This window comes from Triticum aestivum, chromosome 4B (assembly GCF_018294505.1).
Source record: "Triticum aestivum cultivar Chinese Spring chromosome 4B, IWGSC CS RefSeq v2.1, whole genome shotgun sequence".
Taxonomy (NCBI): Eukaryota; Viridiplantae; Streptophyta; class Magnoliopsida; order Poales; family Poaceae; genus Triticum; species Triticum aestivum.
Window position 1 is genome coordinate 131,518,440 of NC_057804.1, and position 18,577 is coordinate 131,537,016.

Consider the following 18,577-nt stretch of genomic DNA (forward strand, 5'->3'; position numbering starts at 1 on the left):
AGGGACCATCCAGAGTCTGTTCATAGGAAAAGGCCGGCAACCAATTGGATTTGCCGCCTTTCTGCCGTTTGGCCGGAGGTTGCCCCTCCGGCTGTTGATCTTCGACTGTTGCAACCTGCCGACTGCTGGAAGTCGGCTGTTGGGCCTTGCGTTTGTTGTCGCTCTGTTATTATTGCCGACTGGTGTCTCCAGCTGGAGTTCTGGGATCCCGAGGGGCCACTTTGCCAGCCGCATTGACTTGAATCTCTGTCTTCATGGAGGAGTCGGCTGTGGCGTATTTGTCTGCTATGACCAGCAGTTCGTCGAGGGTTTCTGGCTCGTCGCAGAGGAGCTTGTGCTTGAGGAGGGTGCCTTCTCGGCACCCGGCAGTGAAGTACTCGATAGCCTGCACCTCGTGCACGCCCTCGCAGGAGTTCCGAAGCTCGCCCCAGCGCGTGAGGTAGTTGCGTGTTGACTCATCAGGGCCTTGCACGCACAAGGAAAGCTGGCGTGGCTTGGGAGGTCGCTTGTACGTGCTTGTGAAGTTGCAGATGAAGGCTTCGGTGAAGTCGACCCAGCTGTTGATGCTGCGGGGCTTCAAACTGTTCAATCATGTCCGGGCCGTGCCCTAGAGCATGAGTGGAACATACTTCACGGCAACTCGCTTGTTGCCGTTCGCTATACTGACGTCCTGGAGTAATCAATTAGCCAGTCTTCTGGCTTCATGGAGCCGGTGTACCTGGGTGTGTCTCGGGGAAGCGTGAACCCTTTGGGGAAAGACTCGTCTCGGATGCGGGGTCCAAAGCAAGGCGGACCTAGCTCATCTTCTTCTTCTAGCGCCAGGGATCGGTGGAGTCGGTCGATCCGGTGGCGAGCGTCGTTTTCTCCGACTCCCTCCCTGCGGCCAAGGCGGCCACCGAGAGTCGGGTGCTCGACGGGCGGCGGGGAAACTCGCCGTTCTCTTCTTGGTGGGGGAGGCAGGTAGTCGTCCCGCCGCTCCACTCCTCTCGGACGGCCGTCTTAGTCGCGCTCAATGGTGATGCGAGTCTGACTGTGACTGACAACCGGCTCTTTTTCTTTCCTTCCGCGGACTCCGCCAGTCGGCGTCTGAGATGTCGCGCCTTGATCTCGGCGGGGAGGCAAGTCGTCATTTGGTTGCTGTAGCGCATCCACGCGGCCGCCGGCCGCGTTCTGCGCAGCAACCGCATCGAGGAGCTGTTGGACTCGCTCCGTCATCATGCGGTGCTCTTCGCCCTCGAAGTTCTTCAGCTCGCCAGTCGCCGCTTGGGCGGCGCGGATGTTCTCCGCAGGGGTGGCGTATATGGGGCGATTGGCCCAAACAAGTCGGCAATGGTCGCGCCGCGTTGTCGGACCGTGCCTAGGCGGCTAGGCCCAGTCGGAGCCGACAAGCCGCCCACGGCGCGATCCATCTCGCGCTGGTAGGCTTCTGACAGGCGCCTCATGCTCGCCAGCTTCTTGGCGCCTTCGATGATCTGAAGGCGGCGTGTCTCCAGCGTCTCGGCGTCTGCGTCCTCTGGAATGGGCACAGTTAGGTCTTGCAGGGCCGCGACGAGCGGGTCCTGAGCTTCCTCACCGGAGCGCTCAGCGTGACTGATGACGAGCACCTCCGTGACGACGCTTCCGCCGCTCTCCTCGTGGGGAAGCGGCTCGTCGTAGACCACCACGTTGGTGGGGAAAGTGTCAAGAGACACGACGTCGGAGTCGACCAGCATCGGGTCGGTGGAGCCTACGGACTCCAAGTCCACGGCAGGCTCGCCGGTGACGTGGAGTTGGTCGAGGAGGCCCGCAAGGAGACTCTCGGGGCCACCCGTGCCCGCGTCGGATGCAGACTCGTCGGAGAGGCGAACCTCGCCGACAAGTTCGGCGGGGCTGCTCACTGCACAGGCGGCCTCAGCGCCGCGCAGCGCGTCGATGCAGACTCCGTCTGGCGAGCCTGGCTGGCTGCGCTCGCCAGGGAGGAAGAGGGTTCCCGTCCAGAACAAATCTCCGGACGACGGTGCACCTAGCCCCACGGTGGGCGCCAAATGTTGGGGGTTGGGTGCGACATATGCCAAAGGATGGCTTATCATGGTGGGGGCGAGTCGAACGTTGCCGGTGCCTGGAAACGGGATGAGGTGAAGACATGCACGCCGGCGGATCTTACCCAGCTTCAGGGCTCTCCGAGGAGATAACACCCCTACTGCTGCTCTGCGGGATCACCGCATGATCACTAAGGCAAAGTGAATACAAGGGTGCTCCTAGAGCTTTTTCTAGAGGTAGGAGAGGGCAAGGCTAGCTCTTTCCCTCCTGTGTGGTCTGTCTATTGCTACTGGATGCCAACCCTTTGCATGGGTGCCCTAGGGGTTTATATAGGCCTACCCCCCAGGGGTACAATGGTACACCGGCTAGGCGCGGGTCCCAGCCGTCTGTCTCTCAGGCGCCGTCTTCTTCGCCGACTCCTGGGGCCCGCCGACTGGTGGGTCCCGCCGACTGGCCTGGTATGAGGGCGTCAGCCCGTGTCCGCCGCGGGCGGGTCTTGCCGGCTGCGGATTACTGTAGCCGTGCTTCTAATGACGCGGGCTTGGTCGTGGGGTCATGGCAACAGTGCCACCGCCTGACGGACGATCGCTGTTGCCATTCCCCTGTCGCGTCTGGTTAATGGCGTGCGGGGCCCGTGGGAGGGGCCGGCCGACTCCAGGGGGCCGACTCCCAACGGGTCCGACTTTCAGTGCTCTCGCCGTCTTCAATACTCTCGCTGGCTGATAGGCCCCGCCGTCTCCGGGCCGTACAGACAGGAGGTCGTGGGTACAGGGCCCCGTCCCCGGGGCTGATGTCAGGGCCGGCATGGCAACAGTGCCGCGCCGGGCGGAGATCTCCGCGAGTACGGCGCACTGTGGCCATGCTCGCCTTTAATTATCGGGGTGGTTGGAAGTCGCGGGCCGACTCCCCACAGTCGGCTTCCTCTGAATCGCTTCTGGGACTCGGCTTAAATGGGAGTCGCCTCTGGGACTCGGCCATCTTGGAGTCGCCTCCTGGACTCGGCTTGAATGGGAGTCGCCTCTGGGACTCGGCCATCTTGGAGTCGCCGTAGATACTTGGGGGGCGCAGTCTGCCACGATGTCTTGAAAGGTTCTGGAACTCGGGTTAGCCTACCCGTGGCCCATTACTCCGACAGAAACTATACCTTAAAGAAAAAGAAAAAAACATAAAAAACCACAAAAGAAAAAAAGGCAAAAAGCAGCATCGCGTAGATAGAATCCAGAACTAGGCTGGCCTACCTCACCCTTTGTGCGAGTGTAGTAGCCTCGGGCAGCAAATATGATCCACCATCGTTAAAAGGGAGAGCTCCTATTGGACGCACCTGGGTGTCAAAATAGGGAAATCTCCCCTTGAAGCCGAGGAAAATGGGCCGGCTCATTCTACCTAGGAGGAATTTTTATTTTTGTCTTTGGTTCCTTTGCTGTTTTAAAAAAAAAGAATGTTGTTTATTAGAAGCAAGACATTTAAAAATGTATTAAAACATAATTAATATATTTTAAAAATTTATTAGTATGTGATTTAAAAAGGGTCACAGTATTAAAAAAATATTCAGTGTGTATTACGAAATAGTCATTGTATAATTGAAAACAGATTAGAAAATGTTTAAGTATATTACAAAATTATTTATCATATATTTTAAAATATGCAATGTGTATTTAAAAAAAACATTGTGCACTAAAGTAAGTTCATTTTATATTTAAAAAATGCTCACCATATATCACGAAACTAAATAAAAGGATGTGAAAAAAGCAGAAGAAAAACCAAATCTTAAAAAAGGAAACAACAAAAATGAAAACACAAAAAAAAACCAAAGAAGAAAATCGCACAAATAAAAAGAATGAAAAAAAATCAACTTACAGATTTTTTAAGGAACAAATAAATTTCCAGGTTTTTTTAGACAAATCAACTTCCTGGTAAAACGAGCAAAAGAAGACACCAACAGCAAAAAAACGGAAAGTGACACTAAAAAAAAAGGAAAGACGGAGGTTTTTTTAGGGAACAGAAAGGTAAACGAAGCAGCGCTGCCGTGATGTGGGCCGGCCCACCTGCGTCAGGATCCGCAGGTTAAAAGGGAGGTGATGCCCCGCACAACCAGCCGCTGGGGTGAAACGCGGCAGCCGCCGGCCCCACCACCTAGACACGTTGCAGATCTCAAGAAAAAAAGAAACCCTAGACACCTCGCAAAGCCCTATATACGGGCAAATTTGATAATTTGCCACCTCTTACCTCTCCTTTTCATAATTTGCCCCCCTGAGAATGACAGGTGGGGCCCGGGCCCGCCCGTCATTGAGACAATGGGTGGCAAATTGTGAAAGGGAGAAGTAAGGGGTGGCAAATTATCAAATCGCCCCTATATACGGGCAGCGTTTCCCTTATTAGCGCCGCTTCTGTTCTTTCTGTTTCAGCCCTCCGCCGCCACCGGCGCTCTCTCCTTCCCCTGCTGCTGATGCTGCTTCGTCTGGCGGTGCTGGGTTTGCGAAGCTCTTCTAGTTCGGGAGGCGGAAGATCCGAGGGAACGCCGTGAGATGGTACGTCTTCTCTCTCTCTGCTTCATACTCTGGGCATCGTCTCTCTCCTCCTCCTGTGGGGTTTCTGGAGGTTTCCTCTCCCGGTGGAGGCGGCGGGGCCGGGGTCGCAGCGGATTTGCCTTGATCTCCGCCGGCGACATGGCCCTTTTGTAGGAGGGATGGGAGATCTGTCTGACGCGTTTGGTTGGGTACAGGCAATGTATTCAGTGTTGTAACGAGAATCCGCTGTATTAGATCGGGAACTATGCGATTGCACGATGTGTTTGGTTCAAGCAAGGGAAGAGGAAGCGGTGGGTTGGGTTGCATCGAAAAACGAGGGTGCCAGCTGCTCACGACGGCGGACGTAAATCGGCCACACTGTTGCCGACGACGACGGCGGGATCTTTGGCGCTGCTGCACACGGCGGGGGGTAGATCGTCGGTGCTGCTCCTCACGGAGGGGGAGATTGCCGGCGCTGCTGCACACGGCGGGGGGTAGATCGTCGGTGCTGCTCCTCACGGCGGGGGAGATTGCCGGCGCTGCTCCTCACGGCCGTAAAAGGAAGCCGGCGCTGCTGCCAATGGCGGTGACGCAAGATCACGACGCTGCTGCTCACAGCAGAGGGAGATCGTCGGCTGTGTTTTCCATGGACGCGAAGGAAGATCTGGGGCGCTGCTGGTCGTTGCAGCGTGCTCGTGGTGAAAAATAATCAGGACTAGCGGAGAATAGAGAAAGGGGGCCGTTATCGGAGGAGCGGTGTTTTCCCATACCAGTCCGTTTGGGCTGTTTTTGGTTTTGAGAAGAGCATTACAGGGATCTGAAACCGGACTGACCTAAACAAACACCGATAATGTAATCACGAGCCGGTGTAATAGGAAGACAACGAAAAATTTGCCAACCAAACGCGTCATGTGTTTAGAGTGGATGAGATTAATTGAGACTGTATTTATTTGGGAGATCGATCTGTGAAGCCAATGCTAATCCAACAATACATCTTTTGGTGAATTTTCTTGTGCAGGATGATGTGTGTGACGAGTGCGGAGATGTCGGCTACAGTCATCTTCTGCTGCGATGCATCAATTGCAACAATGCTGCTAGACATCGGTATGCTTCTTGATCTTGCTAAATATTTGCTCTTAGTAATCGACATGCCCCTTTGAAAACGCAATATCAAAGGATTTTACTTCTTACTAAATGCATAGATTTTATTTATTCATGCCACTTTTGGTCCAGACTACTAAATGCATAGATTTTATTTATTCATGCCACTTGTGGTCCAGGCTAAAGTGGTTGCGTAGTTTGCTACGCATCTTCTTGATGCTATTTAGTGGCAGCCATAATTTGGGAATTTGGGGAGAATTAATACCAAATTCTTGGATTAATTTGATCGCGTGCCCCAAAGCTGATGACATTTTGTTCTTTCTCCCTAATTTGGCCATCCTTTGATCTTCCCCCCTATCCATATCTATTACTACCTTTGACTCTCAAAGAAGGGCGTTTTTGCTTTTCTGAGTATATTATACCGGTATTAAAAAGCACCTATGTTTTGGAATCCAAATGATTAAGGCCATGCATATTTATTATGATGCTAGTTTTCATAGTTTAGTGGGTGTCATATTTTGGGGAAAGATATACAAATATCTTGGGATAATTTAGTCTTATCCCCCCAACTGATGACACTTTGTCCTTTTTTCCTAATTTGCTCATCCTATGGTTCCTTCCCTAATTTGGTCCTCCTTTGATCTATTATATCTATATCTGTTGCTCCTTTTGTTTCGTAATATAAGGTGCATATAGTTTTATAATATAAGGTGCATAGTTTCATAATATAAGGTGCATAATTTTTTGTGAAAGTCAAACATGTATATGGGATTCTAGAATAAAATATCAACATTATTAATACTAAATAAATAAAAATATGAAAATACATCTTGGTCAAACATATAATCCAATTATAAATACTAAACCATTAATCCAATTATAAATTTGTCTTTGTCGTTGAGTTCGTCTTGAGAGCTTCAAAACAAGAACCCATGTTGGCATGTTATCACTACAAGTTGCTATATGTATAACATGGTTGCCATATTAGCAATGAACAATTGCCACAATAATATTGTGTGGTTACCATGCAATATTTTACATGTGTTTTCAAGCACTCCAGTGCTATGTAGGACTACAAAATGAGTTTTCAAGTATTCCAGGCAAGTCTTACATGGGTGGGGGCATCTAGTAGTAACCTAACTTAGTTGCTTTAATTTGGTATAACTAAGAACTAAGTAACGAAGTGGCTACAATCTAGGAAGTGATATTAATCTAGCAATTATCTATGGAAGAGAAATTGCCAAAACATATATCACAGGATCCATTAGATTAGCGGTTTGGGGATAAAACATTTTTTAAAAAACTAAGGAATCTTCGTTGATGCTTATATACATTGGCCTCTTTTTGGTTGCATGCATGTCTAGAGAAAGAGAGGAGTGGTGGTCGCGTGGTAGTACTGAATGTGACGCCGTTCTGTAGCAATGTCCATTTATATACATTATAATGCATGTATGTGAGAGGAAGAGAGAGGAGTGATCACCGCATATAGAACTGAAATATGACGATGTTGTGTAGCACTGCCCTATATTATAAAAAAACATCACTATCAAGGAATCCAAATGATCTTAACCTCACATATATTGTTGATCTAAATTAAAGATGGACCTCTACTAATTGTGCATTAGCAGAGCATTAAAACATCAGGCAAGGAGCGCACAACCATTATGCCACCAATGGTCTCAAGGCACACCAGTTTGCCTCCTTTGCCGGAGGGCACCATGTTGAACACTAGCCACACGTATAGTAAGAGTTCCTAACCGGTTTCTAGCAAAATTGGTTTTACAAACTTCTTTTTGAATAACTAGTTAATAGAAAATCATGTTTTTGTTAGGAAAGTAATAAATTAGCCTATTCCTATTCTCCAATGTGACCATTGAAGACACTTTCCAAGCTCCCTAGCCCCTAATTCTTTCTCCTTGCTGCTGCTTTCCTCCCCTTAGGCCTACCACTGGTCGTTGAGATCGCTTGCCTGTCGCCCTAAGGTGGGGCTCAAGAACAAGAGGTGGTTTGAAATACAAAGGCTATGAGAGTTTGAACGGTAACATAAAGTCCACCGGAGTCAAAGGGGGTTCATGCCTTACCAGGAGAAAAGAGCCATTATGCTTCAAGATTCTCATCTTATAGGGGCGACGAGTTTATAACTAGTTTTTGGCAAAATTGGTTTCATGTATTTCTTGAATAACCAGTTTATAGAATATCATGTTTGGGTTAGGAAAGTAATAAACTAGCCTATCCCTGTTCTTGTGCGTGACCTTCTCTTCCTCAATTTCTCCAATGTGGCCATTGAAGACACTTTCCAAGCTCTCTAGCCCCTAATTCCTTCTCCTTGCCGTTGCTTACCTCCCCTTTGGCCTATCACTGATCACTGAGATCGCTTGCTTGTCGCCCTAAGAAGTGACTCAAGAACAAGTGGTGGTTGGGAATACAAAGGCTATGAGAGTTTCAATGGTATCATAAAGTCCGCCCGAGCCTAAGGGGTTGATGCCTTATAGAGGCAACCTAGAGAAAAGAGCCATTATGCTTCAAGATTCTCATCTTATAGGGGCGATGGTTTTGTAATCAGATACACCAAGTTCTCCAAACAATGCTTGAAACAATGACAATGAATGCACACATGATAACTTGCTTCAGGTATCCTAACGTTAAGCATGACACCACACCATGAATCCCCCTCGCATCACCCACAAGGAAGTAAATCCATGGCACTCACATCTAAGTTGGCAAGTTTTATTAGTTATTAGTTGAAGTTGTTCTAGTATCAAGTACAAAATCACCAAGTTATCCATAACCTTGGACATGGCTATTTCGATAAATTTAATCCTATAGGGATTAACATTGTACCTTAACACGTGCCTATTGCTCTTGGTGCTTGTGCGAGTAGCACACACGGTATGTTGGCGGAGTGAGATAATCCATGAACACTTCCCACACGCTGTAGAACAAGTCCAACGAGCCAGGCAACTAAGTTGTACCCGAATCGATAGTCCAACCATAGCTTTGAGTCGGACCCGACCATTGTGCGCGTGGTCCAAGATGTCTAGAGCCTTGACCAGGATAATCACTTGGCTCGGCCACATTCCTATATGTATGAAAACATTAGGTGAAAACACCATCCCATGATAAAAATTAACATCTCATACTTGTCGTAGACGAAGATGATTCATGCAACTACCTGTATTCCAAAAGGAAAGCCTGAACTATGGGGCCCTTGGATAGGTCTGGGGATTAGGTACTAGGTCGTGAGAGGGGCCTATTCTCTCCCATTGAGAGTTTGGTACGCTCGGTCTTTGATCAAGACAAAGAACTACAATGGAAATGGAAATTTAGGAGATCTAAAACATAAAGTTGCCTGTTTGGTTAGAACGAATGGGAATTTAGAAAGGATTGGTAAAAGTCCCACCATTTTATTGAAGGGGAGTGGGTGGGAATTGATTTACACAAAACATCTCGTCCCTTCATCATAACTTATGTTCCCATCTCTCGGCTAAGGCCACATGAATTCCCACTAACAAAATGAGGGAATAAACGCCCCTCTTAAATTTCCACATGTAATCTCACCCATACTAAACAAGGAATTGGGATCAAAATATCACTTCTCATGTCTAATCTTGTCACAACTCCCTCCTAGATTCCCCTTCCCCTTCCCAAGATTACCAAACACGTCGGATCCTAGTGTTAGCTCAGTTGAACAAAACACCATGTGCTCAAACATGGGCTCCAAGCCTTCGCTACATATAAACATAAGTATATTCGTAACACAACAACAATGTATCAGAGCCAGGTTCAACTACTCATAAACAATGGTAAGTAGATATAACATGACTCAAGCAACAATCCTAAGCATGCATACTATGACTGGTAAGATGGGCTAAACAGGCAAAGAACACAACCAAGTACTCATGATAGGGCTAGAAAGTAAAGGTAATTTCAGAGCGACTCATGCCATCTTCAAATCCTATGTTGAAGAAGCCAACAAAGATGTAGTGTATTCATGAAATGCAATGCATGGCATGTCATATGGTTATGCAGGATTATCCTAAATGTTAATTGAACTTGGAATGCATCACATGAAGCATTTTCAAAAGACCCCAAACTAGGCATTCATTTAGTGGCACTTACATGAACGCAAGTAAACATTGCCTAGCCATTTCCATCAATTCAGACTTTTGGTTGCGTTGGCTACTACATTAAGCTTAACATGGTATCAGAGCCCATGGTTTTGAGTTCAAGTCCTGGCTTTTGCAATTTATCTAAAAATTGTTGTTACTCTGGGTCTGTCCATGTGTTGACTTCCCGCATCACACAAGAGAGGGAGTGTTGAAGTGTATTTGTTGCCTAGCTCTTTCCATCAGTTCGGGCTTCTAGTTGCGTTGGCTAGTACATGAAGTGTAACAAGCATGAACATGGTGCGGAGTTGAAAATAATCTAATGAACACCATCAAGGGGCTGTTTGGTTCCCAGCCTAAGGTTGCCACGCCTAACCTTAGTCATGCCACAACACCTTAGGCATGTGTTTGGTTTATTGCCGCACTTGTGGCTTGCCACACTTTTCTAGTTATATGGCCCACATGTCATAGGCTCAATTTTTTGCCAAATCTTGCCACACTTGTGGTGGCCATTTTGTTAGCCACACTTTTTGTGGCAGCCACACTTTGCCTAAGGTTAGTTGTGGCAAAGTTAGTTATGAACCAAACAGGCCCCAAGTTATTTGGAGTCAAAACACACTAAGTGAGATTACACTAATTGCAACAAATAATGATAGGGTTCATCCGAACATGGCATAAGATTATGATGGGGATGCACTAGTCAAATTGCACAAGTTAAATGAAGAAGAATCATTTATATAAAGCAATTCCTTCTCCATATCAATAGGAAGTCAATTATTGTTATTTGAGTAAATAATTTTTTTTATGGTGTTAACATGCATTAGAATGACACATCAAGGTTAAATGCAATTTTTTAAATAATTTGATATATAATATGCGTTTTACCATTTCGTGCCACGACAAGCACAAATTGGTAGCCATGGCAGTGATTTGGGCTTACAACAACAATGTGCTTGTCTAGTTTCTCGTTAGAGATTTTGGTGCAATTGGTCGTAATTGTGTGTGTGTGTGTGTCGTGTTTTGCTACAGGGAGTGATCCCGGTCATCGGGAGAGATAATACACTAGGGGTGTGTTCGGTACTCCTCCGTGGCCGCAAAATCCTGAACTCCACCACCAGCTTCCGAGCGCCAGCTTCTCATGTGAAATTCTAGAGCCAACGATCTGTTCGGTGCACCAAAACCTGGAGCCAGCGTCCTGTTCGTTTGGGCTGACCTCGTTTAGTGTACTAGGCCTGGGGATGGCCCATAGGCCCGGTCAGCTAGCGAATCGGTACGTGAGGAACTCACTTGGCGGTGGCAGGGGCTGGTAATATCCATCAACTCAAGCTTCTCTTTTTTCTGGGAGCTTGGTTTGTCCAGCTTCGCGAATCCTCGTTTTTTACACTGCGCTCGCCGCTAGCTTCTCTCGCTAAACTCCAGGAGCTGGAGCATTCGGTCAAACTCCAGAGTTGGAGTCGAAGGAGCCAGGAGTTGGAGGGCTCTCGAACACGCCCTAGGTGCATCTCATACATCACATGCATACGTGAAATCTCGACCATGGAGCAAGTACCTACACGTTATTTGAGTATGCATGCCATCGCACTCGGTGGTTGCCTCAAAGGTGATGCAGATCGGCTCTGTGGGTCGTCATTGAACTTGGTGGTGGGTTTGCGGTGGTCATTGGCAGTGAGGTACTTGCGGGGCGGTGGTTTTGGTTGTCGACGAATTTGGCGGGGCCTTGTTGGACTCGGTGGCGGTGTTGTCAGGGGTTGTTCGGTGTTGGAAACAGATTCAACGGTCGTTGATGGTCGGGTCTAGAGTGGCGCTGATTCAGAGGCAACGGTGGACGACATGTGTAGTGGGGCCGGTGAGTGAGCGAATCCAGAGGCGGTGGATGTGGGCGATCGGTGGAAGCGGAATTGAGCTCGTCGATGATCTTGGGTAGGGGCTGCCAGAGTCGGTCAGAGTCGGTGACAGGGCTGGTGGGTCGACGGAGGGCAGAGGTGATTCTACATGTTGGTTGTGGGTTAGCTGACCTAATAACTTTTGAATAAAACAACCTAAAACATTGTATACTTACTGTTCACTGTGAAGATTTTGTTTTCAAAAAATTAGCAATGAGGCCATGGATACTTGAGTCTGGCTTCGTTGCTAATAGAGGGCATAGGGAGGCGCTCGAGGTGGTTGTGGTCGAGGAGGACGATTGATATGTTGGATGCGGTGGCTCGTCGACGAGGTGCAGGGGCGTGCCCGTAGATTGGGAAGGCTGATGGTCGGGCGTCAGGCTAGCGATCGATGATGGGGAGCCATGTGCGTCGAGATCCATGGCCAGGTGGTCGAGCGCTAGAGGTAGCGTAGGTACGGCTGTGGTGCGGCGAGGCACGACAATCGCCATGGTCGGTGCAGGAGATGTCGGTTGTTGGAATGCTGCGGTCATGGCACGATCTAGGAGAGGGAGGGGGTATAAAGGGTGGGCGGTGAATCAAGCAAATAAATAAGAGATTGATTGATACTGTATTTATTTGCTTGTATGGCTATGAATTTATTGCTATACCATAAGGGGATGAAAATCTAGAAAAAAAAGGGTGGAGGGTGGATGAAGGGATGATGGGGAGAAAAGTGAAAGATGAAACCTTAGCTCTTAGTACATGATGCGCTAAAATCTTAGCAAGATTTTGTATGCAATCACCATAATTTACCTGCCATCTTATTGTTAATGAACACATGGGACAATGTTAATAAAACATGGGACAACTGATTCCATTTTACGGAAAATCAATGTGAGAGAAAAGCAGAGATGGGAGAAAAAAATCAAAGAGGGGAAGGGAAGAGGGGGGATAAGAAGGTTAGACGAAGGAGAGGTGAAATGGGAACCTTATGTTCTTTTTAGTAGTATATATATAAGTAGAGATCCATTTTAAAACCTTTTTAAGCCTTTTGTCCCAAACAAGTTGAGGTAGGTTAGATATGAAACTCTTCCACGAGGACTTCCTAGGAGGTCACCGATCCTAGTACTAGTCTTGCCCAAATGGGTTTCATAGGATTGGCTAGTTTTTACGTTGGCTCGCCAAGCCTATCACAACCCTTAGATATGAAACCCTTTCATGAGGACTTCCCGGGAGGTCACCATCCTAGTACTACTCTCGCTCAAACGGGTTTCATACCCATGGGATTGGCTAGTTTTTACGTTGGCTTGCCAAGCCTATCACAACCCTCCTCCTTTACCCGGGCTTGGGACCGGCTATGCCTAGAAGACATAGGCGGAGTTATTTTAAATCCTTTTTAAACCTTAAAATTCTAGGTGGGCCCGCATAATGAATGAGGTTTTTGCCAATTGTAGGTTTCAAGAAGGGCATTTTGGACAATTGGCACAATTTAGGGTTTTAGCCCTTTAAGAAAAATTGGAGTGTTGAATTAATCCTCAATCCCATATCAAAATTAAATAAATACTCCCTCCATTCGGAATTACCTGTAGAATGTATGTATCTAGACATATTTTAGTTTTAGATTCAGCCATTTTTATCCATTTCTGCGACAAGTAATTCGGGACGGACATTTGGAGTATAATCTTGATTAGATGATCATGATGCACAATCAATTTCTAAGGAAATGTTGGTCCGGGGCTATTACACCACCTCTAAACAAACCGACACATAGGGCAACCCTCAATGGTTGGGTTCCGTAACTCCCGACACATAAGCGAATTGCTTGGCACCTATTCCAATCCAGTAACCGCTCGTGAAGCGCTACAGGGTCGCCGAGAGTCACTAGCTGTGTTTTGAAGATATTTCAAAGGCTCTGTTGTGTTGTGTAAGTGGTTTGGCTCTATAGTGGATGGAACTTACTATGAGATGATGACTAACCAATCATCATTATAGTCTACTCTACAACAACATTTTACATTGCCATGTACTCTCTAAATCCAATCACATTGAGGGGCCTAGATATCTATGCCTTTGTAAAGAGAGGGCAAACCCCTTCTTGACATGTGGTTGTTTTATAAACATCTTGAATAATCCAAGCTATATCTTTAACTTAACATGGTTTGTTGTTTTGTAGATATTGTTTGGACGAGATAAACTTTGATTCGGCAGTGGAGTGGTCATGTAGTGATTGTATCCCAAAACACAATGAAGCCATTAAGCCGCCAGGAGACGCAAATTGTCAAAGGCAACTAAGGAACACCAAGTTGGATTTCTCTGTAGTCAATGAACCAAATGTGGAGCAAGAGAAGGTAACGAAGGCACGAGTACTTCGTAGAAATAGACCATGCCGAGAAAGAGAAGCTAGTTTTGATGAAAGTATTGAACATGTCCCGGGTGGAGACACATCGAATCGGGGACGATGTGTTGAGGAGCCATTAGATTCTCGTGAAATCTCTGTCCGGGATATACCCAACCTCATTGATTGTAAGAAGGAAGGGGAGGATATAAATGGACACTTAATTTGCACACCGGAGAGTTTTGATGGTTCAAGTAATTTGGCTTTGGATCATGCTTCAAGTATTGAACCCAACAATTTGCAAAAGGCAGTTGGTGGTTCTAAACTTGCTTCAGATTCTATGGACTGGCCTGATCTCCCAAATGCAAGGAGTGGCTGCTTTGCTTCATTGAAGTATGTTGAGGGTTTTGTTCCACCAGGAAGGAAGGGTGATATTTTTTCTCTAATGAATGAGGTCGAGGGATCCCGCCCAATAATTGTGGACAAGTCTTGTTCTACATCGGCAAGCATGGAGCAAGCAGATGGTTTATTGGTAAAAATAGAGAAATCTGAACCTTTGAAGTTGGTTAAAGGATTGGAGGAGACTGTTGTAGCATCAAAGTTTGCACCAAATCATTCAAAGCCGATGCAAGGATCAGATCTGGAGACAGGGAGTGTGGATGTCTTGAATCCTCTAGAGCAGCGTCTGGACTCTTGGGCAATGCCGCTGATGCAATCAAGTCCCTCAAATGAACCAGAAGATGCGGCTACGGCTACTCAGGAAAACGGTGCTGAAAGAACAAGGTGCTTGGTGGACATGGAAACCGTTGCCTCTGAATTGGAGAACCACAAAGAATCAAATCCCAAAATGGCAAATGAAAGCTTGAGTTGTGGTGAAGGTAACTCAGATGAAGCAAATAGAAGATCAGATGAGCTTTTATCAAGCACCAAAGACAATAAGATGCGAAGGCGAATGTGTGTTGCTAGAAAGATAGTTAACTCTTGCAAGGTAAATGGAATTACAGATCCTGAGCCAGCACATGGTAACCGAGATGCAATAAAGCTCCAATGTAATGCAGGAAAGACTTCTCTTGCCGTCAAAAAGGTGCCTCTTCAGCTGATATTGCAAGAGGAAGGCATTAACAATGAGTTATTGCAAGAGGAAGGCATTAGCAATGAGTTATTGCAAGAGGAAGGCATTAGCAATGAGTTATTGCAAGAGGAAGGCATTAGCAATGAGTTATTGCAAGATGAAGGCATTAGCAATGAGTTATTGCAAGAGGAAGGCATTAGCAATGAGTTATTGCAAGAGGAAGGCATTAGCAATGAGTTATTGCAAGAGGAAGGCACTAACAATGAGTTATTGCCTTCCAAGTTTGTTGGTCCATGTGAGTCAACAAAAATCAACCCTAGAAAGCGTAAGCAATCAGGAAATTACGCTCCTGATGGAACAAAATATCAGAAAGCCTGTATTATAAGTGGGAATGAAAATGCCAATGTTGCATGGTCAAAAAGTGGTAGACCAGCACGAACTTGCCAGAACACGCCTAGGAAAGACAATGGTAGCAGTGATAACGTTATTGGGCACTCAAAGATGGGAAAAGATAAGAAAATTGTTAAGTCATGGCTGGCTAACAAGGGCATACGATATTCACGGAAGAGAGGGATGGTTACAGGTGTCTTGCAGCCCTACTCTCTTCGTAGACGTTCTGTGGACAGATCAAGACCTTCACGGAAGAGAGGTATGGTTACCAGTGTCTTGCAGCCCTACTCTCTGCGTAGACGTTCTGTGGACAGATCAAGACCTTCACAGGAGAGTGGTGTTGTTACCAGTGTCTTGCAGCCGTACTCTCTGCGTAGACGTTCTGTGGACAGATCAAGACCTTCACAGGAGAGAGGTATGGTTACCAGCGTCTTGCAGCCCTACTCTCTGCGCAGACGTTATGTGGACAGATCAAAACCTTCAGAAAACATGGATCTGGCGCTGATGGAAAGCAGCTGCGCATTGAATAATCCAAGCAGCAGTTGTGCAGCGCAAGCATCAGGTTTCTCTTCAAAATCGAAAGAATTACACGAGCGCGATGAGCCAAAGAAACGAAGAAAACTCATTTTATCTTATGACGAAGAGGAAGATGCTGTGGCCTTACAGGCAGAAGATCTGAATTCCTGGTCTTGTGATGACGATGAACATGTGAAGAAGCAAAGAAAATGCGTGGAAAATGCTGCGGAGAACCAGAGAAGATCTATAGAAGAAGGTAAAGAAGCTTTGGGGTCAGGAAATTTGAATCGATGTTCGAAGAATCATAAGCAGGTGAAGAAGCAGAGAAGCATAGAGGCAGAGGAAGATGAAAATGCATCTGTAAGAAATCTGAATGCTGGATGTTCAAGGATGCCAGTCATTTCAGAATGTATTGGCGGGCAACCCCTTGATATACCTTGTTGGACGTATGTTACATGCCCTTTATTCCATTACTTGCATACTTTTTTTTTCGTCTGTAGAGTGCTAATATGTTCTCTTTATGTTGATAGTGGAATCATGAAGATCAACAATAACTATATTCCATTGGCTGCACACCTGTCAACCAAAGCAGGCAAGAAGGTGCAAGAACTGTCAAGATCACTGCCACCAATAATGAAAGTGGCCAAGTTTTCTACATCAAAATCATGTCCGCACTTTGAGGCACCGATACCTACAGCTGACAGCATTGGCTTGTATTTCTTTTCGGGTGATATGAGGTTTGTTGAGCCTGTGCATGTTTGTCTGTCTTATTCCTTCTACACATACTAGGGTCTGACATTCTTTGATCCTCTAGGCAAACTAAAGAGCTGGATGAGCTGGTGAAGCATCTCGCTGATAGTGGAATTGTTCTAGAAGCTGTTGTTGGTTTGAGGAAGCTGTTTCTCTTCCCTTCTGGTGCACTACCAGTGCAACATCAGAGTAGGTCATATGGCAGGTTTCATTATTCAAAATTATGAGTATCCTGCAAAATATACCATATTACACCTAATCTGCCTATGCTACCACTAATGTAGTAAACTGTATTTGGTATAGTAATGTGTAATGCAGTTGTGCATGATCTTTCATACTGCCTACTTGAACATTGTTTTGTTTGTCATGGTGGAGCATGCATGGTTTATACAAAGCTTTTGCTCCATGTCAATTTTTCTTTTGCAGTAATTTGTCAGTCAGTGAAGGGGAGCCTTGGCGCAGTGGTAAAGCTGCTGCCTTGTGACCAAGAGGTCACGGGTTCAAGTCCTGGAAACAGCCTCTTACAGAAATGTAGGGAAAGGCTGCGTACTATAGACCCAAAGTGGTCGGACCCTTCCCCGGACCCTGCGCAAGCGGGAGCTACATGCACCGGGCTGCCCTTTTTTAGTAATTTGTCAGTCAGTCATTAGAGGGTGCTTGGATACAAGGGACTATTTTTAGTCTGACTAAAAATAGTCTCTTTTAGAGGCTAAAGTTCCAAGCACCCCTGACTAAAGAGAGGCTAGGACTAGTCTTGAGGCTAAAATCTTTTAGTCATGGGAAACCTACTAAAATATGTATTAGCTCTCTCTCTCCTCATTTAATTCCTCTCCTTAGTTCTGGATTGGAGGGTTTGGAGGATAATAAATGCTCAATAACTAGATTTTAGTCTCTTTAGTATTTGGATCCAAGCATGGGTGAGACTAGCAAGTTTTAGTCCCACTACTTTTAGTCATGGGACTAAAACGTATCCAAGCATGCTCTTAGTTTCTGTCTTGTCGCAGCGTTCCAAGGGAAACCCTATCTATGGGGAATGTTCAAGCCCAGAAAAGGTAAGATCAGAAGATTACCTCCAGTGGAACAAGATTGTACTGCACATGTTTCAAAGGAAGAACATGCCCAAGAACAGCATTCCTTGGACCAGGAAGACAAGGCACAAAGCAACACCCTTGACCTGGTCGTGCATCCCGAGAATCAACCCTTACTGGATGCAAACCAACTAGGAAAGGAAGCGTTGTCTGGCAATGTCCTGCCCCCTGTTGACGTGGGAGCTCTAGTTTCTGCAAATATCGGCCCAGCTGATCATGGACAGCGCTGCTCAAATCCAGAAGCCCCGCCACCTAAACTCTGTGGTTTTGTTGTCTCACGGACACCAAGATCTGCGCAACTCATCCAGGAGATGCAGAAGGAAGGTGCATTACTGTTTGCTGTGCAGCAGGTGATGACAGAACCTGGCTCAGTGGTATAGGATCAGAACATGTCCGTGGCAACCATGCTGTGGTTTCAGAGGAGCATACCTGGAGCTGTTTCCTCTTAAGGAGCGGCGTGCAGCGGTGGTCACTCTTGGGGTAGAAACAGACTAGCAGTAGACCTGAGAGTTCTTTAGCTTCAGTGCGGGCTCATTGTGCCTTGCACCTTCTATGTCCGTCTCTGTTTTTCTGCTATGGCTAGCCCCTGTCATGTTGAGGACTGAACTGTGGCGGTGTTCGCTCTCTGTATGATGTATTAAGAGCCGACTTAGCTGAGCTTACTTTTCTGTTGTGCAAGTTGTACAAGTTTTGAGCCAATTTTGCCGAGTGTACTGTGAAAGCATCTCCTCTGTACAATATGATGCGCAAATTATCATCAGTTCATCGGTTCATCTTTTATTGCCATAATACAATATGATGCGCATGGAGCTATTATCCTTTGCTCCT

At 46.6% G+C, this 18,577-nt stretch overlaps 1 protein-coding gene across 1 annotated transcript; it reads left to right on the forward strand.

Annotated features, from left to right (window-relative positions):
- Positions 1-4,361: 4,361 nt before the first annotated feature.
- Positions 4,362-18,527, forward strand: LOC123091456 (uncharacterized). Its single transcript, XM_044512968.1, has 6 exons — positions 4,362-4,547; positions 5,545-5,630; positions 13,772-16,357; positions 16,442-16,648; positions 16,726-16,850; positions 17,666-18,527. The coding sequence occupies exons 1-6, from the start codon at positions 4,545-4,547 to the stop codon at positions 18,127-18,129; spliced, it is 3,471 nt and encodes a 1,156-aa protein (XP_044368903.1). The 5' UTR covers positions 4,362-4,544; the 3' UTR covers positions 18,130-18,527.
- The last annotated feature ends 50 nt before the right edge of the window (positions 18,528-18,577 follow it).

What these genes read in the sequence shown, in the direction of transcription:
- LOC123091456 (XM_044512968.1), top strand. An exon ending in AACAATGCTGCTAGACATCG is followed by an intron (nt 5,631 to 13,771) that starts GTATGCTTCTTG and finishes GTTGTTTTGTAG; the next exon opens with ATATTGTTTGGACGAGATAA. An exon ending in ACTACCAGTGCAACATCAGA is followed by an intron (nt 16,851 to 17,665) that starts GTAGGTCATATG and finishes GTCTTGTCGCAG; the next exon opens with CGTTCCAAGGGAAACCCTAT.